The sequence below is a fragment of the Scyliorhinus torazame genome, chromosome 2, assembly GCF_047496885.1.
Source record: "Scyliorhinus torazame isolate Kashiwa2021f chromosome 2, sScyTor2.1, whole genome shotgun sequence".
Taxonomy (NCBI): Eukaryota; Metazoa; Chordata; class Chondrichthyes; order Carcharhiniformes; family Scyliorhinidae; genus Scyliorhinus; species Scyliorhinus torazame.
The window spans coordinates 362,823,754-362,848,637 of NC_092708.1; the positions used below are offsets into that span (position 1 = coordinate 362,823,754).

The 24,884-nt window shown below is 43.4% G+C and overlaps 1 protein-coding gene across 2 annotated transcripts; it reads left to right on the plus strand.

Moving 5' to 3' along the window:
• The first annotated feature begins 230 nt into the window (after positions 1-230).
• On the plus strand, positions 231-10,892 carry LOC140404296 (uncharacterized). 2 transcript variants are annotated; one of them, XM_072492635.1, is made up of 3 exons: positions 231-582; positions 3,338-3,506; positions 4,948-10,892. In XM_072492635.1, exon 3 carries the CDS (start codon positions 7,305-7,307, stop codon positions 8,424-8,426), a length of 1,122 nt encoding a protein of 373 aa, XP_072348736.1. In that variant the 5' UTR covers positions 231-582; positions 3,338-3,506; positions 4,948-7,304; the 3' UTR covers positions 8,427-10,892. The 2 variants fall into 2 exon arrangements, with proteins under 2 accessions (XP_072348736.1, XP_072348726.1); XM_072492625.1 differs by lacking the exon at positions 231-582 and adding an exon at positions 1,387-1,524.
• Positions 10,893-24,884: the final 13,992 nt, after the last annotated feature.

The following is a 24,884-nucleotide window of genomic DNA, read 5'->3' on the forward strand; positions in this document are numbered from 1 at the left end:
CCATCTATGTATTTTGGGGGTTGGGGGCAGCTTAGGAGTCACAGCAGGTGCCAGGTAAGTGAGTGCACACATAGAAGAAGCTCTTGGGATCACAGACCAGTTGAGAGTGGAAACTCTTCCTATTGGTGGATCTGACTGTCCAATCAGTCAGTGCCTTGATGGCCACATGGGGTCATCAATGATGCTCTGCACTTAGGGGAATCCAGAGGTGGAGGCGAAAACCAATGAGAAAAACGAAATTTTTGGAAAAAAGTTTATGAAACATTTGTTTCCTTTACAGAAGCCCGCTGTTCCAAAATGATCCACACCTTGATTTAAATCAAAATTTAAAGAAAACTTTGACACGGAATCCACAGATAAAAGGCTTGTGTGAGGAGCAATTTAACCCACACCATTTCACTATGGCACTGGACTGAAAATGAGAGTTTAATGGCCCTCGTTATCCCTGAATCACCAAAAAGCTACAACACAAAAGGAGGCCATTTGTCTGTGATGGAATTACACCCTAAACCTGGAGGATACTGGCAAATAGGCAATGTAATGTTCTGTCATCAACTACTTTCCCTTGCAGTTTGATGGAAGGTATGTTGAAATGTGATGTCGCTTTGTAGCAAAAATGCCATGTTGATGTGGGCATAATGTATGCATTAGGGATCATAAGAGAATTGCTAATTTTCACATCTGGATTTTCAATCAATGCTTGTGTTCAACTGGCTTCATGCTATACGAATATAACCCTTTTTGCAGACTTCAAGTTTGTAATGTTACATGCAAAATACATTTCCATATTTTTGATGATTAGTAAATATGGTTGTTTTAAGCTCTCTGAATATAAGTCCCAGAATGGTTAGTTAATATTTCTATGCTGTGCTTTAAGCCAGTGAAAAAAGCATTCAGCAATCAAGCATGAAAGCTTTGACATTTGCTGACATGTATAATAGGAAGGCATTCGTCTGAATTACTTAAAACTATTATAACTGTGTCACAGAATGAGTTAAGTTTATGTACTCAAACTGGTTTAAGACCCTGACAACAGCTAGTCAATTAGTTCAACAAGCAGATGTTTGCTTAAATTATGCAACCTAGGAGAATTATTAAAGTCATTATTTGAATTTCACAAAGTGATGGCATCTGGCTGAGTCCAAATAGCACACAGATAAAAAGCTAGCAGATAATGTTCAAGGAGATTCCTTTCATTGGTTCATTGTGTCACCTCCTATGTACTTTACTGCAAGGTCACTTGTGAAATATTTAGGAGATTTTGTGAAGATACTGTACTCTTAGCAAAGTTTTTTTTTCATGTTCTGTGAAAAACAACTTTGGATGTTAGATTGGCCAAGTTATAAATCCGAAACTGAATATTGTACCAAACCTCAGGCCAGAGAAAAAAGCCTGGAGAGATCTGGCGGAGATCCTCGAGTGACTGTGTGCCAGGGTCTCTGTCATGAAAATGTCTATGCAGAGCATGAGCATTGTGTTGACGAACACCGAGTGCACAGCCTCCTCTATTGAGACAGTGGAGAGGTAAGTTCAGGAACAGAATAAGGGGTTCATAGCGTTGGGTTGTGCTCTGACCTGCAAGCCCTCACACAGTGTCGCAGGATGTAAGGATCATGCGAGCTGCCAAGGTAACGAGCACAGATATGCATAAACTGTGTCCAGTGGTTCCATATGATCTGAACGTTCATTGAGTGGAACCTCTTTCTGTTCAAAAAGGCTCCCGGCTCACCTGCAGCTACCTTGATGGCCTCATGACTGCAGTCGATGGCAAGCTGGTTGCGAGGGAAGCCAGCAATCACTGCAAAATCTCTGGCTCTCTCAGCCTGGCTGACATTGTCTGGTAACGGATGAAGGTCATGGCCTGTCTGAAGAGAGCGTCAGATGTAACTGTGAGCAGCAGATTGAGACACACCACACACCACCAGCGGCGTAGAAGCTAAAGAGCTAGAGGGTGCTATCTGCTGAAATCCTCTGACAAAGATGGCAAACAAAAGTATTCCAAAAGAATGTTATCCAAGCAGGGAATGCACCAGAAATTACACACAAACCTCTCAAATCACCTAAATTTTACAGCAGAAAACTCTAATGTAAAGAGACAGAGCCTTTGCTCCAAGCGCCTTTTATCCCGCCCTGGGATGAGAACTCGAGGAAAATGTGTTGGCCGCTTGGCATGTTACCTGTGCGATGACCAGTAAATTGCATGGACAATGCAAAATCGCATTCAATTGGGAATGTAATGGCTTTAATTGACCCTTGAGTCACGGGTGCGATCCCGACCTCTGTACGTGCCTGCTGACCATAATATCACTCGCATGAGCGCGATGTTTGCCCAACTTATTGTTGTGCTATTTATGTGAGTTCAGGTTGGGCGCACGCCTGTTTTCACTGTGTAAAATGTTGGTCCTCATCTGTCAATTTGGCACTTTACAACCTTCCTGACCCAGCACTGATTTCAACAGTAATAGAATCATTTCTGGCACAGAAGGAGGCCATTTGGCCCATAGAGCCCATGCTGACTCCCCGCAAAGCAATCCAGTCAGTCCCACTTGATGTCCCTTAGCCTTGCACCATCATTTCTTTTGGCGTTTAATCAGTTCTGCCTTCCACCCGATCACGGGGCCTTCCTTTTGTTCATCCTCCATTCACCTCTTTCCTGGCCTAGTTTGCTTTTTCTAAAGTTTTCCAATTCTAATGAAGGCCAAAGATCTAAAACATTGGGCAGGATTTTTTGGCCCCACCAACCACCTCCCCCCCCAACCCCCCGGCAGCACATTTTGCGTCGGCGTGGCGGAGGTGGCCTGCCATTGGCTGCCGGCGAGATCTCAATGGGGGTCTCGTTGTACATACTCCTCTGCTGCCAGGGCGTTCATAGTTGGGGAGGTCACTGTCAGCGGGACCGAACGATTCCGGCGCTGGGAATGGTTGGAAAACCCCATCCATCAACTTTGTTTCTTTGTCCACAGGGGCTATCTGACGCACTGAGTATAATTCTCCAGCATTATTCTGTTTTTATTTCCCGACACCATGAATCCCCCCCCCCACCCGCCCAGGCAGCAACATGTGTTCATGACTATATGTCTACCATTGCAATCTAGCTTGATTTGCAAGAATAGGTTTACACCTTGTCCCGATCAGTAATTTAAGAAGAGAGAACCACCCAACATAGGTAATTGACATGAAAGCCAGGAGGTTTAAAAGAAGGTTTTTAAGAGTATATTGATTACTGACAATAGCACAAAAAATAAATCAGTGACCCATAAATAAATCTGTTAATTGCACTGTGTAGGTGCCAGGCAGTCCCAGATCAGATGAATAATCATCTGTGTTTCAATCTCAGATTGAAGGCCGCTTTTCTTTTACTTCACTGGATTTCTGTACTTGAATGAGAAAAAAACATCCAGAGACGAATGAATAAATCACCTTAATTGCCGATACTGAAAAGATGAAGAAAATTGCCATTTGTTTCAAAGTTCATGGGGAAAAGTTATGAGCAACTTTTATGACAGGTGGGTATAGTTTAAAACAAAGACTTGTTCTTAATGGAACCAACTGACAGATAAGCACTCCTGATTAGATGTAAATAATACTGGGTACATTTCAACGCCAATTACTTTGACTATAGATCATGAGATGGGAACAGGGCAGGTATTACTGGTCACGCGTTTTGTTAGTAGTAGAATTTTTAAAATATAAAATGGAACCCTTATTAATATATTTTCAGAGCATTTATATGCCCAAATCTCTTGCTAAACTATGGGCTTTACTCATTTTTTTGGAAGCATTTGTAGGGTCCCAATTCCCAGGAGTTTCAAAGTTTAGAGGCAATAGCAGCAGCATGTCCATTGATTCAGCACGCTTAAAGGTGTGCTTATATGGCAGTAACCAGTCGGGGCAGTTTTTGGGCTTCAGCTAACCAGAGCTATGTTTACGTTTCTTAAACCTGACTGGTTCTAATTCCAACTTTCCCAACCTGAAGAGAGCTTTGCACATACATGAGTAGCTGATTTAAAAAAAAAAAAATTTAGAGTGCCCAATTCATTTTTTCCAGTTAAGGGTCAATTTAGCGTGGTCAATCCACCTACCCTGCACATCTTTGGGTTGTGGGGGCGAAACCCATGCTAACACGGGAAGAATATGCAAACTTCACATGGACAGTGACCCAGAGCTGAGTCGAATCTGGGACCTCGGTGCCGTGAGGCAGCTGTGCTAACCGCTGCGCCACCGTGCTGCCCTGAGTAGCTGATGTTTGGCAGTGTCAATGGGACTAAATCACATTTCACTGATCTCAAAGTATTAATTTCATAATATGTCACATTTCATCAAAGTATTATTATTCTGTATAACCTTTTAAGTGGGATATTGTAGCTATACATCTCATGCAATCAGCAATCCTCAGCGAGGGTGGCAGGAATGTTGAGGTCTAACCAATGAAGAAATCCCTGAAGTTTTAAAAGTGACTTCCTTAAGGGAAGATATATTTGGCTTTGAGGGGGTGCAATACAGGGGCACTGCATTGACACCTAACATGCTAGCATGGGAGGTTTGGCCTATCAGCGATTGAGGAGAATAGGCTGATTTTCTCTGAAGTTTAGAAGAATGAGAGATGATCTCATTGAAATGTTACATTCTTTGAGGGCTCAACAGGGTAGATGCTGAGAGACTGCTTCCCCTGGCTGGAGGCTCCAGAATGAGAGATCATGGTCTTGGGATAAAAGGGTCATTCATGAGATGAAGAGGGATTTCTTCACTTTGAAGGGAGAGAATCATTGGAATTCTCTAGTCCCGGGAAGTGGAGTTAATGAGTATGTTCAAAGCCATCATCGTTAATTTTTTGTGCACTAGGGGAAATGCGGTTTATGAGAATAGGAGAAGGTAAGTGGAGTTGATGGAAGAATTCAGTCACATGGTTAACTCTTGCTCCTCTTTGTTATGTTCTTATGAATTCAGAAGAATGGTGTCACCCAACATGAAGCCAGTACGTTCATGTAAAGTCATGGGTGGCTCTCACGCCTGAACGTTCATCTCCTGCTCTCCAAATAAGCCATTCACAAGGATCATGTTCTTCCTCTCTGCATCGTATTGTTTTGAAAGCAAGACTAGTTGTATTTCTCCAAATGTAACTCATTCTTTCCCAGGATATCAAGATTGTGGAGTTTCTCCCCTTCTCAGGGCCTATGTCATGTGAGAGTACCTTTAAGAAATGGATGTTTAAGCAATGCACCTTTAAGAAATGGAGCTGATCATATTACTGAAGTGATGTCAGAGGGTGGGGGGAGCTGAGCTCACTTCTGCTTTTTTGAGTTTCAGTTTGAGAAGACAGCTGGGAGTGTCTGTGTGTTTTGCTGTGAGCTGCAGGAAGAAACACAGAGCTCGTCCGTTGATGTCTGCAATCCAAAGACTATAAATATATTGAATGGAACCTAATGTGTTCTTATTTTTGAAGGTTTGAAATCTTTTGGATGTTTAAAGGAACAGTTTGAAGGATTATTTAGTGTTGTAGTCTTTTGGGGTTATCTTTGAAGTAATGGGTGTTAAGATATTCAATGTTTGTTTTTAAAAGGTTAACTTGAGTTCATAGAATAAACATTGTTTTGTTTTAAAAACCATTTGTCCATTTCTGCTGTATCACACCTGGAGAGTACGCCGTGTGCTTCCCACACCACAATCAATGAAAAGTTGTAGGTCGGTTGAACTCCATGAAACACTTTGGGGTTCTGTAAACCCGGACCCATAACAATTGGGGGCTCGTCCGGGATAAAAGTCTATTGATTGGATTGGCTTAACGAACTTAAAGACAGTGAGGGGTGAGCATATTGTGGTTGCTTTTCAGGTGTGGTATTTTAGTTTAAGTGGGGAGTGTGTTGTGGGCAATGGCTCTTTCAGAGGCTCAGAAGTTTTTGGGGGTGGACACGGTAACACGCAATACCTTACGGACAGAGACTAAAAGCAGACTGTTAGATTTGGCAAAAGCATTGCAGGTAACATTGCCTGGCAAAATGCGAAAAGATGAGGTACTTACAGCTGAGCATTTAAATTTGGCTGAGATACATTCTGACTCATTAGAAATGGCAAAGCTCCAGTTGCAGATTAAGCAATTTGGACATGAAAAAGAATTAAAGCTTGAATATGCAATGAGAGAAAAAGAAAAGGAGAGAGAAGAAAGAAACAAAGAAAGAGATAGAGAGGAAAGGGAAAAAGAGAGCGAGTTTGAACTTCATAAAATGGCTATGAAAAATGAAAATCAGTTAAAATTGGCAGACGCAAAGGGAAACATACTGTTGGATGAGATTGATGAGGATAGTGAGACAGAGCATCATAGTCGAAGACGTGGTGGGGATCTATTTAAATATGTCCAAGCATTGCCAAGGTTTGACGAGAAGGAGATGGAAGCCTTTTTCATTTCATTTCAGAAGATAGCTAAACAAATGGCCACAGGACATGTGGGTATTACTGATTCAAACAAAGCTGGTAGGTAGGTGAAGTGTTTGCATCGCTACCGGAGGAGCTATCTGGAACGTATGAGGAGGTGAAAAAATCCATCTGAGGTGCATATGAGCTAGTGCCTGAAGCTTACAGACAAAGGTTTAGAAATTTAAGGAAAGAATTTGGTCAAACATACATGGAGTTTGAAAGGCTCAAACAGAGTAATTTTGTAAGGTGGATAAGGGCTTTGAAAATAGACCAAACGTATCATGCTCTCCGAGAAATTATACTTTTGGAGGAGTTTAAAAATTCAATTCCTGATGTAGTGAGAACTTGTGTGGAAGAGCGGAGGGTTAAAACTGTGAGATTAGCAGCAGAAATGGCAGATGATTATGAATTAGTTCATAAATCAAGGCTTGGTTTCCGACATCAATTTCAGTTGGTGAGGGATAGGAACTGGGGACGTGAGATATACTCAAGTGGTAAAGGTAAAGGTGTTCTGATGGGAGATAATAAAGAGAGTGTACCTCAGATTAAAAAAGAAATCCCGGAGGATGGAAGAGAAATTAAAAGTTTCAAATGTTTTCACTGTGACAAACTAGGCCATGTAAAGTCACAGTGTTGGTGGTTGAAGAAAAGCACTAGGAAGGCTGATGTGGTAAAACAGGATAAGACAGCGGGGTTTGTTAGAGTGGTAAAGGAAAGCCCAAGGGAAGCGAAGGAGGTGCAAACGATTGTACAGCCTTTTCAAGAAGTAATTGATAAGAAGGTGCCAGGTGTCTTTAAAGAATTTACTTGTGTGGGTAAAGTTTACTCGTGTATCAGGACGAGCAGGTAAAGAAGTCACAATTTTAAGAGATACAGGAGCTAGTCAATCTTTAATGGTAAGAGATGAGGAATTATGTAGTTTGGGAAGAATGTTGCCAGAAAAGGTGGTAATATGTGGAATTCAGGGTGAGAGGAGTAGCGTTCCATTATGTAAGGTAAGGTTGGAAAGTCCAGTGAAGTGTGGTGAAGTGGTAGTAGGAGTAATAGAGAAACTATCTTGTCCAGGAATACAGTTTATCTTGAGTAATGATATAGCTGGATCGCAGGTGGGAGTGATGCCTACTGTGGTTGATAAACCAGTGGAAAATCAGACAACTGAAGTGTTGAAGGACGAATATCCTGGGATTTTTCCGGATTGTATAGTAACAAGGTCGCAAAGTCACAGGTTAAGACAAAAGGAGGAATCAAAGAGTGAAGATGAAGTTGAAGTGCAATTATCAGAAACGATTTTTGATCAGAAGGTTGAGAAAGAACAAGAACAGGTGGGGGATGAGGCGGATATTTTTAGTTCAGGAAAATTGGCGGAGTTACAACAGAAAGATGTAGAAATAAAACGGATATATCAGAAAGCATATACGGAAGAGGAATCTGAGAGTATACCACAGTGTTATTACCGTAAAAGTGATGTCTTGATGAGAAAATTGAGACCTGTACTTATGCAGGCGGATGAAAAGTGGGCAGAAGTTCATCAAGTAGTATTGCCGGTAGGGTATAGAAAGGAGGTGTTGCGAGTGGCACATGAGGTACCAGTGGGAGGTCATTTGGGGATAAGGAAAACACAAGCTAAAATCCAGAAACATTTTTATTGGCCTGGACTACATCAGGATGTAGTTAAATTTTGTCAATCATGTCACACATGTCAAGTGATAGGGAAACCTCAAGCAGTGATAAAACCAGCGCCCTTAATACCCATTCCAGCATTTGAGGAACTTTTTACAAGGGTCCTAATTGATTGTGTAGGACCGCTTCCTAAAACCAAAAGTGGGAATCAATATCTTTTGACTACAATGGATGTGTCTACTAGGTTTCCAGAGGCCATTCCAGTACGTAATATTACAGCTAAAAAGATTGTGGAGGAGATACTTCAATTCTTTACTAGATATGGACTACCCACAGAAATTCAATCGGATCAAGGATCAAATTTTACCTCAGTTATTCAAAAAGATTGTGGATAGATTTGGAATAAAACAATTTAAATCAACTGCGTACCATCCAGAATCGCAGGGAGCATTAGAAAGGTGGCATCAGACATTAAAGACAATGTTGAGGGTTTATTGTCAAGATTATCCAGAGGATTGGGATAAAGGAATTCCATTCGTACTGTTTGCAATTAGGGATGCACCTAATAAGTTAACCAAATTTAGTCCTTTTGAACTAATTTTTGGTCATGAGGTAAGAGGGGCACTTAAATCGATTAAAGAAAAATTGGTGGGTGAGAAATCGGCAATTACACTATTGGACTACGTGTCAAATTTTAGGGAATGATTAAATAGAGCAGGTGAATTGGCTAGACAACATTTGAAAGTTACACAAAATGTGATGAAACGGGTAGCGGACAAGAAATCCAAAGTTTGTAGTTTTGCCAGTGGAGATAAAGTTTTAGTGTTGTTACCAGTGGTAGGTGAGCCTTTAAAAGCTAGGTGTGGTGGACCTTATCAGGTTGAAAGGAAATTAAGTGAGGTGAATTATGTGGTAAAAACACCAGATAGAAGGAAGACTCACCGAGTGTGTCATGTGAATATGCTTAAAAGGTACTTTGAAAGGGAAGGAGAGAAAAAGGCGGTTTTAATGATTCTAACTCAAAGTGACAAACCAAATCCAGATGACTGTGAATTTGACATACCTCAAATTAAATTGGAAAATGAGGTTGTTCTTAAAAATTGGGATGAATTGTTAAGTTACCTTCCAGAGAAAAAACAAACTGACCCGAAAGAGTTGTTGATATCACATGGGCAAGTTTGTAGAGATAAATTCGGAAGTACTAAAATGGCTATACATGATGTCGATGTGGGAAATGCTGTTCCTATCAAACAACATCCATATAGACGTAATCCTTTAAAATTGGCACAGGTTAACAAAGAGATTGAAAGTATACTTAAAAATGGCATAATTGAAGTGGGTTGCAGCCAATGGAGCTCACCCATAGTGATGGTACCTAAACCAGATGGTACCCAACGGTTGTGTGTGGACTATTGAAAGGTGAATGCAGTTACAAGAACGGACTCTTATCCTATCCGACGTTTGTAGGATTGCATTCAGAAAGTGGGAAAATCCGCTTTTATTTCCAAATTGGATTTACCTAAAGGTTACTGGCAGGTACCTTTATCCGAAAGGGCGACAGAGATTTCAGCTTTTGCGACTCCAGATGGTATATACCAATTCAAAGTTATGCCAATTGGCATGAAAAACGCCCCAGCCACATTTCAACAGTTAACTAATACAGTTGTTTCAGGATTACCCAATTGTGCGGTATATAGCGACGATCTGGTAGTTTTCAGCCAGACATGGAAAGAACATTTAAAACATCTGATGGAGTTATTTGATCGACTTCAGGAGGCGGGTTTGGTGATAAACCTAGCCTAAAGTGAATTTGGAAAAGCCCAAGTCACTTTCCTTGGCCATACAATCGAACATGGTCGATTGGTCCCACGGGTTGTGAAAACGAAAGTTATTGGGGAGTTTCTGATACCCTCGACACAACGGGAAATAATTTGATTTCTTGGCATGAGTGGATTTGATCAAACCTTTGTGCAAAAGATTTGTAGCGTGGTTGCTCCACTGATGGACTTGCTCAAGAAATGTAACAAATTTCAATGGACAGTGGAGTTTCAACATGCATTTGACTGCCTGAAGGCTGTGGTAACTCATACTCCTGTATTGGAGAATTGCAAGGGACTCGGAGATCAGATTCAACTGGAGTATCTAACTTTAAAGAGAAATGCCGAGGCGTAGAGGAATGGATGGATCATGCAGAGACTTTCTTGTTCAAAGAGACTGTCAATCGAGAAGGATTTCGGTTGGAGGAAGGGGAACAAAAAAAAAAGGACTATATTATTATACCTGTTTGCGTGGGTTATTTTTTTTGAACCGGTAAAGTGTTTTTACTGTGTGCATTTCTTAATTGATGGTGCAAAGGTGAAAAATGAAACCATCTTGAAGTTGATGGTTTGTTTGATTTTTCTTGGGGGAGGTGTCATGTGAGAGTACCTTTAAGAAATGGATGTTTAAGCAATGTACCTTTAAGAAATGAAGCTGATCATTTAATGAAGTGATGTCAGAGGATGGGGGGAGCTGAGCTCACTTCTGCTTTTTTGAGTTTCAGTTTGAGAAGGCAGCTGGGAGCTGTGTTTTGCTGTGAGCTGCAGAAAGAAACACAGAGCTGGTCTGTTGATGTCTGCAATCCAAAGACTATAAATATATTGAATGGAACCTAATGTGTTTTTATTTTTGAAGGTTTGAAGTCTTTTGGGTGTTTAAAGGAACGGTTTGAAGGATTATTTAGTGTTGTAGTCTTTTGGGGTTATCTTTGAAGTAATGGGTGTTAAGATATTCAATGTTTGTTTTTAAAAAGTTAACTTGAGTTCATAGAATAAACATTGTTTTGTTTTAAAAACCATTTGTCCATTTCTGCTGTATCACACCTGGAGAGTACGCCGTGTGCTTCCCACACCACAATCTATTAAAAGTTGTAGTTCGGTTGAACTCCATGAAACACTTTGGGGTTCTGTAAACCTGGACCCATAACACCTACTTAATCGATAGTTTAGAATTGCCCTGCTCTTCCCTCTTCTTCTGCATTTTGGCCTTTGAACACCCCATAACCCCTCACCATCCAGACTTTTCAATTTAAACAAACTGTTTAAACAAAGTTACTAATTGTTCAGGATGTATTTACACTATAATTGTGGTGTCATTGTGAGATGGTTTGATGTTGTACTGTAAATGCAGCCTGAATCCAGCGTCAGGGTTTAATGTGGCTCCAGAATGAAATGCAGCAAGTCTTCTTACATGAGATAGCCTCACCTTACTCCTCTCCAAAGTTCCTTCAGGCCTTGGCACCTGATTGACGCTCCAGGTAGCGGTGTAAAGCCACGTGTGTCATGTGAATGCACCGTTAGTCCCAATGCTACAATTAATAGCAACTCATGGACCTAAATGGCATTGAGGCTTTTGAGCGCTGCTTGAAAATGATTAACAAGGTGATATTTTGCACAGGCTATGACACAGAGGTTGAGTCCTTTAAGTGGATATTTCTGCTGATGCTTGTTCAAACATGTTTGAAAACAAATATGGGGGTGTACACAAATTTTGGATTAGAGGGTTAAATTCAAATCAGCTTTTTTTAAAAGAAAAGTGTTTGTGTCAGATACTTCTTCACCTGGCGATATTAATGCACATGTAACTCAAAAAAACACCAGATAAGTAAGAAAACTAGCTCTTCTAGCCTTCTATCCTCCATTAGGTTCACTACCCGTTGCTTCAAAGTAATGTAATCTGAATGAATTGATATGTTTCTGACAGGTATGTTAAGATGCAAAGCGAGTCTCTGGTCTTCCATTATATGCAATCTTATTAAGGACTAACTTAGATTATATCGCGCATTTCATGTCCTCAGGATGTTCCAGACCATTTCATAAATAATTGCTTACTTTCTGAAACCATTGTTGCTTTTGTAGTAAAAATCACCAGTAAATAAACACACCGCAACATCTCACGTACATCAGGAACATAAATAACAGTTAATCTGTTGGTTGTGGGTGAAATATTGTCGAAGACAAAGGAGGTGTTTCAGGCTCGTTCTTTATTAGTAGCATGAAATATTTTATATGCAACCACAATCAGACAGACAGGCAGAGACGCACAACCACTGGACATCTTTATATCCAATTAAGTACTTTGTCGTTGAAGTGTGTTCACTGTTGTAATGTAGGACACAGATAGTTCCTGCAAACAACAATATGGTTGTGACTAGATAATCTATTTGTATGATGTTGATTGAGGGATAAATATTGGCGAGTACACCCAGGATAACTCCCGTGCTCTTCATAAAAATAGTGTCAAGGGATTACTTATGTCCACCTGTGAGGGCAGACAGGGCCTCGGTTTAATGTTTTATTTGAAAGGTGACATCTCCAACAATGTGGCCCTCTCTCAGTACTGCACTGGAGTGTCAGTGTTGATATTTATACTCAAGTGGAATTTGAGTTTGGAACCTTGTGACTCAGAAGCAAGAGTGCCACAGTTGATGAGGAAGTGAAGTGATCACACATCTCATCAAGTATTAGAGTGGGCTTGACTTAACTCTGGTGAGAGTATTACCACTGAACCCAGCTGACACGTATTTATTTTCATATCTTTGATTATTATCAATACAGTGCTTGTCTTCATGTATATATTTTAAATAAAATGAAGTAAATGACGATTATCCAAATTTAACAAATGAAGCAGCAATATTTAGACAAAATTGCATGTAACATACTAACGAGGACTGCCGCTGCACATTCATCCCAGATAAATTAAAAAGATCCAGCAAGTTTAATCAATGAGATGCTGAGACATGCAGTTCGGAGCCTGGAATTTCTTGTTAGTATTTTGCTGTAACGTATGTCTTATTGAAGGGCTTTTAAGCAATTGTTTTGGAATTGTCATGAAAATTATGCCCAATTCTCACATGCGGTCAAATTCCTGTGCTGACGGTTTGTGTGAAGGTAGCGGAATTTCATTATTGCCAATCTTCTGTTCGGCGATCGCTCACTAACGAGTATGATTATCCACTAAAGAAACTGCGTGTTACTGGTCATGGGGTCTTGCATAGCTGATGAGCCCGATCGTAGGGCCGCATCTTCGACCACACAATGGTCAGGTGTTTCCGGGAGGCGGGATCAGTCCTTGTACTCCAGATGGCTGAAATTTCTTTCGAAGGCTGCTTTTCTGGGCCCCCTCTTGCAGTCAGATGTCCTTGAAGAATTCAGGAGGTTACTCCAAGTAGGTCTTTTCTGAGCAAGGGTATCCCAGGCATTGACATCTAAATTGCATTTCTTGAGGGAAACCTTCAGGGTGTCTTTGGAGCACTTCCTTTGTCCTACTTTTGCTCGGAAGCCTTCCTTGAGCTGGGAGAAGATTTGCTTTGGCAGTCGGGACTCTGACATCCTAAGCACATGGCCCACCCAGGGGAGTTGGTTTTAGATAATCATGGGCCTCGATGCTGGTGCTCTTGGCTCCTTCAAGGACACTGATGTTAGTACCCCTGTCCTCCCAGCTGATGTTGAGAATCCATCTCAGACAGCGGTGATGGTACCTCTCCAGGGTCTTGAGGTGGAGCCTATATGTAGTCCAGGTTTCTGAGCCGGATAGAAGAGTTTGGAGGATGACAGCCTTGTACACGAGAATCTTGGTGTCAGCACGGATGTCACGGTCATCAAAGACTCTCGTCTTTAGGTGTCCGAAGGAGGTGCGCGCGGATTGAATACGATGTTGGATATCCACGCCGATGTCAGCCTTAGAGGAGAGGAAGATCCCCAGGTATGGGAAATGTTCCACGTTTGATAGGTTTGATCTTGATGGAGGGCGAGACTGGATCTTGCCCTGGAGCGGGTTGGTAAAGGATTTTATTTTTCTTGTGGTTGAGGTTGGGACCGACTCTTTGGTGCTCTTCTGCGAAGGTGTCAATCATGGCTTGGAGATTCTGTTCTGAGAGAATGGATATGGTGATGTCATCCGCATACTAAAGTTCCACTAGTCATGTCAGTGTTGTTTTCTTCTTCGATTTCAACCAGTTGAAGTTGAAAAGTTTTCCATCCGTCCTGTGGACGATGTCCACTCCACTGGGAAGCTTTTTCTTGACAAAGTGAAGGATGGTGGCAATGGAGATGGAGAAAAGGGAGTGGGGGGGGGGGGGTGCGATGATATATTCCTGCTTGACTCCAGTCATGACCTCAAAGGTTTCTGTCTTATTTCCGTCGGTGAGGACTGTCGCCCACATCTTGTCGTGGAGGAGTCGGAAGATGTTGATGAATTTCTCTGGGCAACTAGCCTTTGAGAGGGTCTTCCATAGCGCTTCCTGATTGACTGAGTCAAAGCCTTGGTCAGATCAATGGAAGCCATGTAGAGTGGTTGATGTTGCTCCTGACATTTCTCCTGAATTTGCTGAGCAGTGAAAATCATGTCTGCTGTTCCACGGTTTGGTCGGAAGCCACGCTGGCTTTCCGGAAGGAATTCTTCAGAGCCTGGGAAAAGGCAGCTAGTGAGGATTTGAACGATCTTCCCGGCGATGGAAAGTAGGAAAATTCCTCGGTAGTTCCTACAGTCCACTTTGTCTCCTTTCTTGAAGATGGTGGCATTGACGGCATTCCTGAGGTAGGCAGGAATTTTTTGTTTGCACCAAATTTTCAGTAACAGCTGACGGAGATGACAGGTGATCTCTGCTTCTCTAAGTTTGAAAATCTCCGTTGATATCCTCCCTACCACTCTTGCAGCTTTTCCATTCTTCAGGTGTTTAATGGCAGCTTTGATTTCGTACTTGCTTAGTGGGAATCCAAGACCGACTTTGATGGGTAGTTGGGAGATTTCCTCAAACACGTCCTCATCTATGATTGTATCATGGTTTAGGAGTTCTTTGAAGTGTTCTGTTCATCGAAGGCTGGTGTGTTCTCTGTCTCTCAAGACGGTTCCATTCTTTCTCTGCACCGGTTTGAGGCCTAGGGTATTGGGTCCATATATTGCCTTGCTGGCACTGCAGAAACCCCGGGTGTCATGCTCGTCGAACCATAGAATTCCTACAGATCAGAAGGAGGCCATTCAGCCCATCGAGTCTGCACTGAAACCCTGAAAGAGCACCACACCTTGGCCCACTCTCCCACCCTATCCTTGGAACCCCATTTTTGGACACTAAGGGACAATTTTGAATGGCTAACCCACCTTATCCTGCACATTTTTGGACTGTAGGAGGAAATCGGAGCACCCGGAAGAAACCCACGCAGACATGGGAGAAAGTGCAAACTTCACACAAGTCAGTCACCCAAGGCTGCAATTGAACCTGGGACCCTGGCACTGTGAGGCAGCAGTGCTTGCCACTGTGCAACAGGTGAGGATGCAGCTCCTTAGCTTTCTCAGTCCACTATTGATTCTTAATTTCCCTAGTTCTTCTTTGTACCTCTGCCTTGGCTAATTGATGAGCTCTCCTCTTTGCCTTGCTGGTTAAGTCGTTTTGCCAGATGCGGAGAGCGCTCCTCTTATCAATGTGGTCTTGGGTGGTGTGGTCATTCTTGTTGAACTAGTTTTGGTATTTCCTGGTCTTGTAGCTGATGGTTTCTTCACAGCCTGAGATGATGGCTGTCTTCAGCTCTTTCCAGTTTCCCTCCACTCCATTAGAATGGACACTTGGAGATTTTGGAGAAGACACTGTTGAAGTTCACGAGCATGCTTGGTTCTTGAAGCAGCTCAACGTTGATCATTTTTCTGAGCTGTTTCTTCATCATCTGCTGCTTCTGGTAGAGTTTGATGGATATAGAGGATCAGATGAGCCTATGGTCTGTTCCGCAGTCATCAGCATTGGTCATCACTTTGGTGATGAGAGCATGCTTTTGGTCTTGGGATCGGATGATGACCAAGTCGATCATGTGCCAGTGCTTTGATTGTGGATGTCTCCAAGATTGGATTGGATTGGATTTGTTTATTGTCACGTGTACCGAGGTACAGTGAAAAGTATTTTTCTGCGAGCAGCTCCACAGATCATTAAGTACATGGGAAGAAAAGGGAAGAAAAGAAAATACATAATAGGGCAACACAAGGTATACAATGTAACTACATAAGCACCGGCATCGGATGAAGCATACAGGGTGTAGTGTTAATGAGGTCAGTCCATAAGAGGGTCATTTAGGAATCTGGTAACAGCGGGGAAGAAGCTGTTTTTGAGTCTGTTCGTGTGTGTTCTCAGACTTCTGTATCTCCTGCCCGATGGAAGAAGTTGGAAGAGTGAGTAAGCCGGGTGGGAGGGGTCTTTGATTATGCTGCCCACTTTCCCCAGGCAGTGGGAGGTATAGATGGAGTCAATGGATGGGAGGCAGGTTCGTGTGATGGACTGGGCGGTGTTCACGACTCTCTGAAGTTTCTTGCCTGGTTCTTCTTTGGCACCGGTATAATGGTGGTCTTCTTGAAGCAGTTGGGGACCTCGGAGTGGAGTAGGGACAGGTTAAAGATGTCCGCGAATACCTCTGCCAGCTGATCCGCGCAGGCTCTGAGTGCACGACCAGGGATCCCGTCCGGGCCCGTCGCCTTCCGAGGGTTCACTTTCAGGAAGGCCGATCTGACTTCGGAAGCTGTGATGGTGGGTATGTGAAATCCCAAGTTTCTTTACCCGTCAGTCTGGCCTCAATAAAAGTCGAGATGGATTTGCAGGTACAGCATTAGTTATTTTATTTAGCTTGCAAGCTTTCCTCAATTCTCAGGAGCACGAAGCACATCCTGCTTCATAGACTTCTGGAATCAAGTGAGGCTGTAGAACAAAGGAGTCTGTACTGATACATTCAAATGGCATCAAGTTTCACATACACGATGCCCATAGGTCATCCTATATCCCTCCTGACCTGTTGATATATTCTGATTGGCTCACTTCTAACCCCTTCCTCTGGCCCCTATTACCCAGCATCCTTTTCTCCTCCTTTGGTGGACACACCTCTTCCTGCTTTGCCATGCGGTCTGAAATCCTTTGTCTGTGAACTCACCAGAATTAGACTGGCCTACCTCTACATTACATTAACTAATATCTCTAAAGTAACTATTTTATATCACATTCGTCAGGTATGGGTGAGTTATGGGCTGCTGGGGCACTCGACAGCGGATTGTTGGTTACCTGCTCGAACCGAGCATAGAATGCATTCAGTTCATTGGGGAGGGGTGCGCCTCTGCCGGAGATACGCTCGGCTTCGCTTTGTAGCCCGTTATGTTGTTTAGTCCTTCCCACAATCGCTGAGAGTCTGTCTGTGACTCTAGCTTGGTTTGATATTCTCTCTTGGCATCTCGGATGGTCGTACCTGGATTTCTTGTATAGGTCAGGGTCGCCTGACTTGAACGCCTCAGATCTGTCCTTCAGTAGGGAGTCAATGTCGTGATTGAGCCATGGTTTCTGGTTGGGGAACGTACGTACTGTTTTCTTTGGCACGTAGTCGTCCACACATTTGCCGATGAAATCTGTGACGGTGGTGGCATACTCATTTAAGTTGGTCGCTGAGTTCTTAAATATGGACCAGTCTACTGTCTCTTAAGCAGTCACATAAGAGCTCTTCTGTTTCCTCTGACCAGCACTGCACGACCTTCTTAGCTGGATTCTCCCGCTTGAGTTTCTGCTTGTATGCCGGGAGAAGGAGCACCATTTTATGGTCTGATTTCCTGAAGTGCGGTCGGGGGATGGAACAGTAGGCGCTCTTGATTTTTGAGTAGCAATGGTCAAGAGTGTTGTCACCCTTGGTGGGACAGGTGATGTGCTGTTGGAATTTTGGCAGTACACTCTTGAGGTTGGCCTTGCTGAAGTCTCCAGCAATGATGAACAAGGCCTCCGGATGTTCTGTTTCGTAGTTGTTTATAACTGTTCGTCCAGCGCCTTCTTAACTTCTGCCTGGGGTGGGATGTAGACCGCTGTGATAATGGCTGAAGTGAACTCAATTGGAAGTTCATATGGGCGGCACTTCACGGTCAGGTACTCCAGGTCCGGGGAGCAGTAGGTCGCCAGGGTCGCCACATCAGAGCACCAGGAACAGTTGATGAGGAGGCAAACCCCTTCGCTTTGCCTGATGACACGATGCGGTCCGCCCGGTGAATTGAGAAGCCTTCAGGTTGTATGGCACAGTCCGGTGAGGAGGGGGTGAGCCATGTCTCTGTGAAACAGAGCACACAGCAGTCTCTTACTTCCCTCTGAGAGGTAAGTCTGGCATTAAGTTCATCCAGCTTGTTTTCGATCGCTTGGACATTTGCCAGGCGTATGCTGGGGAGAGGGGTCTTGAAACCGCGTTGCTTCAGTCTAACCTGCAGACCATCGCATTTCCCTCGCTTCCTCGGTCAGCGGCTGCGGCTGGATGATCCTGGGATCCAATGGGAGAAGTCTGATCTTGTGGAAGGTAGGTAGTTGCGTCTGGTGGGGTCCAGGGCGCTGGCGGGGACCAGGACGCTGGTTATGTTTCCGGAGTCGCGTCTGGCAGGGTCCCGGGCGCTGGTTGAGGTAGAGGGGTTGCTAGGGGGGCATGTTTGCGATCCGGATGGGTCCCTGCGTTCTGCGGGTATGTGAATAGCTTGCAACGCGTTCGAGTCCTCGCGCGTTTTCGAGGGTCCTAGGTCGTGGGCAGGGGCTTCCTGAGGCAGGTTGGGCTGAGTCCCATGGTCTGTTCCCTCCTTGGGCGCTCCTGGGGTCAGGTTTTGAAGTAGGCCCAGTCGAGCCTCCACGTGGCTTTATCTTTCTTCCATCTCCAGGTAGGTCGGGTTGCTGGGTGGGCCTCTCCGGGTCAGGTCACTGGGCGGGTCTCTTGGGGTCGGGTTGGGCCAGGTCTTGTCATCGGGGGTCGGGTTGGGAGCTCCGGGGATTAGGCCGGGTGATCCGGGGACATGCGTCGGTTGTTAGGCCGGGTTGGGAGCTCCGAGGTCCGGGTCGGCTCCAAATCGCGGTTGGGGCTTCACTTCCGGTTTGGGCCCGATCCACTTCCAGGTCGTCGAGGTCGGGTCAAAAGGTCTCCACGGGCCTCGGAGGATGTTCAAGCCGGCAAGAAAAGATAAAAGAGAGAGGTTAGTAATAATGTTAATCTTAGAATTAAATTTTAAAGGATTAAAACGAGTACAAGTTAAGTAAAAAGTGGATCTGTTGGGGAGAGCTCGCAGAGAGTTGCCTCGCTCCAGCGCCATCTTCTGGACAAGAAGTCTTGAACTTGTCTTTTTAGTGGAACAGTGTGTTAGTGATGACAAGCTGCTGTTCCACGCATTTGGCGAGCAGCAGAACTCCATTTATTACAATCCAAGACCGCTCTGCTTTAAAATATTATTACTCTTTTTTTTTAAACCATCCTACTGGGAAAGAAAACTGCCTTTATTTGTGAACTCTGTGGTAGCCAGATAAGACCCCTCACCTTTATGCCCGAAACCCTTTCTCAAAAATTATCTCTCTCCCTTAGCTCCACCCAGCACTGACATCATTTCCTGAAGCTGAAAAACAATTTAACTTCCCAGCGACTCAAAGAACATTAACTCCCCAGGGACTGTCCCCAGTCAAACCACAGCGCATTAGTCCAAACTGAAAAACACATTCCTCTGTCAATTTCCCCTTCTGGATGCTAAAAGCTCCCAAGCCCTGCAAAACAGAATCCTTGTTATAAAAACAGGACCACGGCAGTCAATCACACTCCAACCCCAGGTTTTTAACCTTTAAATTGGCCAATATATTAATAATCCAATTTTCATAAAATCCTCCATTCATCACACCTCCCCCCTTTTAAAACAAATGAACCAATCATATAAACAGATGGCTTCATTTTTCTGAAACCTTTTAACTTTAAATATTTCTTGTGAATACATGCAATTTGTACTCTATAATGTATATTATTTTTATGCGGGCAAACATAACCATGAGGATATATTGGCACTGGAGGGAGTGCAGAGGAGATTCACTAGGTTGATCCCAGAGTTGAGGGGATTAGATTATGACGAGAGGTTGAGTAGACTGGGACTGTACTCATTGGAGTTTAGAAGGATGCGGGGGGATCTTATTGAGACATATAAAATTATGCTGGGAATAGATAGGATAGATGCGGGCAGGTTGTTTCCACTGGTCGGGGAAAGCAGAACTAGGGGGCATAGTCTCAAAATAAGGGGAAGTTGATTTAGGACGGAGTGTAGGAGGAATTCCCCACCCAAAGGGTTGTGAATCTCTGGAATTCCTTGCCCAGTGAAGCAGTTGAGGCTCCTTCTTTAAACGTTTTTAAGAAAAAGATAGATACCTTTCTAAAGAATAAAGGGATTCGGGGATATGGTGTACGGGCCGGAGAGTGGAGCTGAGTCCACAAAGATCAGCCATGATCTCATTCGGAGCAGGCTCGAGGGGCCAGATGGCCTACTCCTGTTCCTAGTTCTTATGATAGTCCATTTTAATCTTCTCCCAAATCACAGTCGTGATAAAGCATCAGCAATCACATTTACCCATACTGCCACATGTAGAATTCATAGATTAAATGGGGAGATGGTGGCACCGTGGTATTGTCACTGGACTAGTGATCCAGAGACCCAGAGTAATTCTCTGGGATCCAGGTTCAAATCCCACCACTGCAGATGGTGAAATTTGAATTCAATAAAAATCTGGAATTAATATTCCAATCGATTATCAGAAAAAACCCATCTGGTTCACTAATGTCCTGTAGGGAAGGAAATCTGCCGTCCTTACCTGGTCTGACCTACATGTGACTCCAGACCCACCGCAATGTGGTTGACTCTTAACTGCCCGCTCAAGGGCAATTAGGGATGGGCAATAGATGTTAGCACAGCCTGCAGCACCCAATCCCATGAATGAATAAAAAGAAAACAATGAACTCCATCTGAACAATCTTGCATTTTGAATTTTAAATTTGTCCAAGAATTTTAATGGTTTATGGTCTGCACATTGTTGCTCTTATTAGCCTTAGGTTATTACCTCTGATTATGTCACCTTTGCTCTTGAGTCGCCAGGTATCTTTCTGATACCGCCACGTGGTTCAAGCTCGAGTTATGATTAATAAGTCAACACACCGCTTAGTAAGATTGAAATCAACGGTCATTTATTATATGCAACAAGTAATGCTTACACAATAATGCTATTCTCTATATAGAAACCTATCACTACTGGCCAGTACTTAACTTTAGGAAGGGCCCACCAGGTCAGGGAAACAAATGGCTTATCGAATCGGATCTGGCCCGCGGGATTCAAAAGGCTGATACGGGTCGATGGCTAGGAGTCTTTATCGGGTAGCGATCGCTGGAGTCAAATTTACAGTTTCTGGTCGATGTTCTTGCGAAGGTCGCGAGCAGGCGAAGAAGGGAGAGAGAGCGATATGAACTTGGCCCCTTACTTTATAGGGCCCAGGGGCTTCCCGCCTCTCGGGGCGGCCCTTGACCCTGAGTCCCAAGTGATTGGACTTGTTCCCAATCACTGGGTTCGATACGTCCAATAACGGGCCGATTCCTCGATCGGGGGGTGGTCATTCACCTGTCTTTGTTTCGGCCACTGCAGGCGCCGACAGGTCTGGCCCGGCATTCAATTGCTAATATGTTGCAATTGTTCCCGGGGATAGCCGATTAAACTGCAGATGTCTGGGTTGATGTGCTGCTAATGGTCTTGAGTATCGATCTGGGCCGACTTCCCCAGAGCCGAATATGCTATTCTGTCTGCAGCTGTCCGTTTGTGTCCTGTTGGCTGCTTTTCCCATCAGACTTTTCGGTGAGCCATTTTAAATCGGGTTTTGGCCAAATTAATAGGGGATCAGCCATTTTAGGTGGCTACAATATACAATCGTCTCTGATCAATTGTTACTGACACAAATGTTAAATGTTGTAACTCCAATACCAAACTCAATGTCTCCTTCTCAAAGGTTGAATATTTCTATTGGTGAAAATTGAGTTTCCTTGAAAAATACCCGATTGGATGTCCGATTCTTTTGTTGTCTTCCCGCAGCAGTACAGCACCACACGCATCAATTGCCACCTTAAATGGCTTGACATAATTAGGTGTCATCAACACTGGTGCGGTGGTTAACGCAGTCTTCAGATTATCGAATGCCTCCTGACATTCTGACGTCCACTGACATTTTTTTTCAGAAGTTCAGTCAGTGGGGCAACTAGGCTGCTGAAATTTGGCATGGACTACTGGGAGAAACCACTCATGGTCCAGAATCTCAGAACTTCTCTCATTATTGATGGTATTGGAAATTCTGCCAGAGCTTCCGTTTTCACATCCATGGAGCCATCTACCCATGTCATCTGCTTCTTCCACATTTGACTAAACACCACCAAATTGGCAATGTACACTGCACAATTGTTTAATCCAGAAATGACCTTGTTGGGTAATCTTTGAAATGTTGCTGGCATATTCTTTATTCCAAATGGCATGACCTCAAATTGAGACAGACCATTTGACGTCACAAAAGCAGAAATTTCCTTCGCCTGTCTGACAAAGGTACTTACCAATATCCCTTAATTAAGGGGATCTCCTTACTGCTGCAGCCTTCATCCGCCATCGCAGCCATTGAAATGAAATGAAAATCGCTTATTGTCACAAGTAGGCTTCAATGAAGTTACTGTGAAAAGCCCCTAGTCACCACATTCCGGCGCCTGTTCGGGGAGGCTGGTACGGGAATTGAACCGTGCTGCTGGCCTGCCTTGGTCTGCTTTAAAAGCCAGCGATTTAACCCAGTGAGCTAAACCAGCCCAGTGAGCTAAACCATTGATACAAGTATCTTCTGCCTGATCAGCCGTTGAGGACTTGTTTTGGATTGCGCGTTGCCCGGTTCCTCTTCTTCCACCTTACCGTCATGGGTGACCCTGTCAGGAGCGAAGACTCCCGACAGCATTGCTGTCGAGATCAATGCAATGTTCAAGCTTCTCCACCACAGCAAGGTGGCAATCCAAAGATATAGGAATTGCCAAGTGAAGTGTGATGGAAAGTGAAATGCATCACTTGTGTGATGTACTGTTAGTTGCCGTATGAAACAGCCGTTGTTGCAGGACCTGCAGTTTATTTGCTTGACTGATGCTTGTTTGACATCTCGAGATGAAACCATCCTTTTCGAATATGATGAGGAGTGCATTCATTGTTCTGCTTGCGTGGTCTGAGACAGACCAATAAGATCAGAAAAGGACTACCCGTGATATCAGATGTTTGCAAAGGGTAAATACACAATGCCATACATCTATATAGCTCAAGGATATAAGTCATGCTACAAACTAAGAATGCATTATTTCTGTGCTCAGTTTGTCACACGTCTTCTTAACTAACTTTTCCACACTTCCTAAATTTCCCTATTCATATAAAACCTTCCTGGCCTAGGCTTTACTAATTATACATTTAGGAACGGCCTGAATGCGCAACATCTCCCAATATGAAGTAAAACATTAACAAATAATACTTTCCTGCAAGTCTACTTGTAGGAGGTGTTTGTCACTGAAGGTAGTGGAAATCGGGGGGGGAAACTCTCCAATGGTTGGATTCATACTCAGCAAAACGGAAGGTAGCTTTGGTTGTTCGAGGTCACTCATTTTGGCTCCAGGTCTTCACTGCGGCAGTTCCTCAGGGTAGTGTCCGAGGTATTGGTATTGTCCCTGGACTAGTAATCTAGAGAGCCAATGTAATGCTCTGGGGGCCTGTATTCAAATCCCACCATGGCATATGAATTCAATAAAAATCTAAGAATAAAAATCCAATAATAAAAATCCATTGGGTTTAGTAATCACCTTTAGCGAAGGAAATCTGCTGTCCTTGCCTGGTCTGGCCTACATGTGACTCCAGACCAACAGCAAAGTGGTTCACTCTGCAATGTCCTGGCAAGCCATTCAAGGGCAATTAGGGCTGGGCAATAAATGCTGGTCCTGCCATTGATGCCGATGAAGTGATTTATTTTTTAAGTCACAATTTCTCAGGGAAAGAATCAGCCGGCATCTTCATGCAAGTAACATTTTCAATATTCAGATGCCAGACAATGGCCATCTCCAACAAGAGGGAGCCTAACCAATTACCATCGACATTTGGTCCCTGATTTGACCACCATCAACATCCAGAGGAGTTTACCATTGACCAGAAACTTAAAGGACCAGCTATGTGAATCCTGCAAGTGCTAGATCCAGTCAGAGGCTGGGTATTCTGCAGCAAGTGACTCATCTGCTACCACCTAAAGCCTCTAACAAGCCACAAGTCAGGATTGTGAAGGACCACTCACCAGTTGCTGGGAATTTGTGCCGCCTGCTGAGTGCATCCAGCATTTTTTGTTTTAATTTCAATTCAGGAGCTCATGGTTTGTAAAAAAAAAAAAAATATTGAAATTCTTTGCCAAGCTTGAATGTAATTATTTTTGCAGCAGCCTTTTTATAATAAAGAATTCCATACAAGCGGGTGAATCACAACAGTAGGAACTGTTGGAATTAAACAACACCCGAACAGTTTGGAGTGCGCATCTTGACCTCTAACTTTGGGCTTCTGAACCAAGTATCTCTTCTTACAGGTCAGTTCCCCTGAATTCACATGGCCAGCACACACAAACTGAGTAAAAGAGATCTCAAATTCATCCATAAAGTTGTGAAAAAAATAACGATATTAAAGTTAATTCTTGTTAACGGGTTAATTTTTTCATGGCATTGGTGAGCTGGACACTCCAAGCAGAGCTCAGATGAAATTAGCTTGTTGCGAATTGTGAAATTGTGATTGAAATATTGGAATAGTTCAATTACACTTGAAAAAGTAACGAGTAATGTTTCCACCAGCTAAAATAATAAGGTGTTAAAGTGACCCATTTAGATAAACGGATTAGTATTTCTAATGGAAACAATGAAACTATTAATCTGGTTAAGTGTCCATTGTGTGTGTGAAATATAAAGTTGGACACTTCAGTTAGAATGACCCAATTTTTAGATTAATTCTA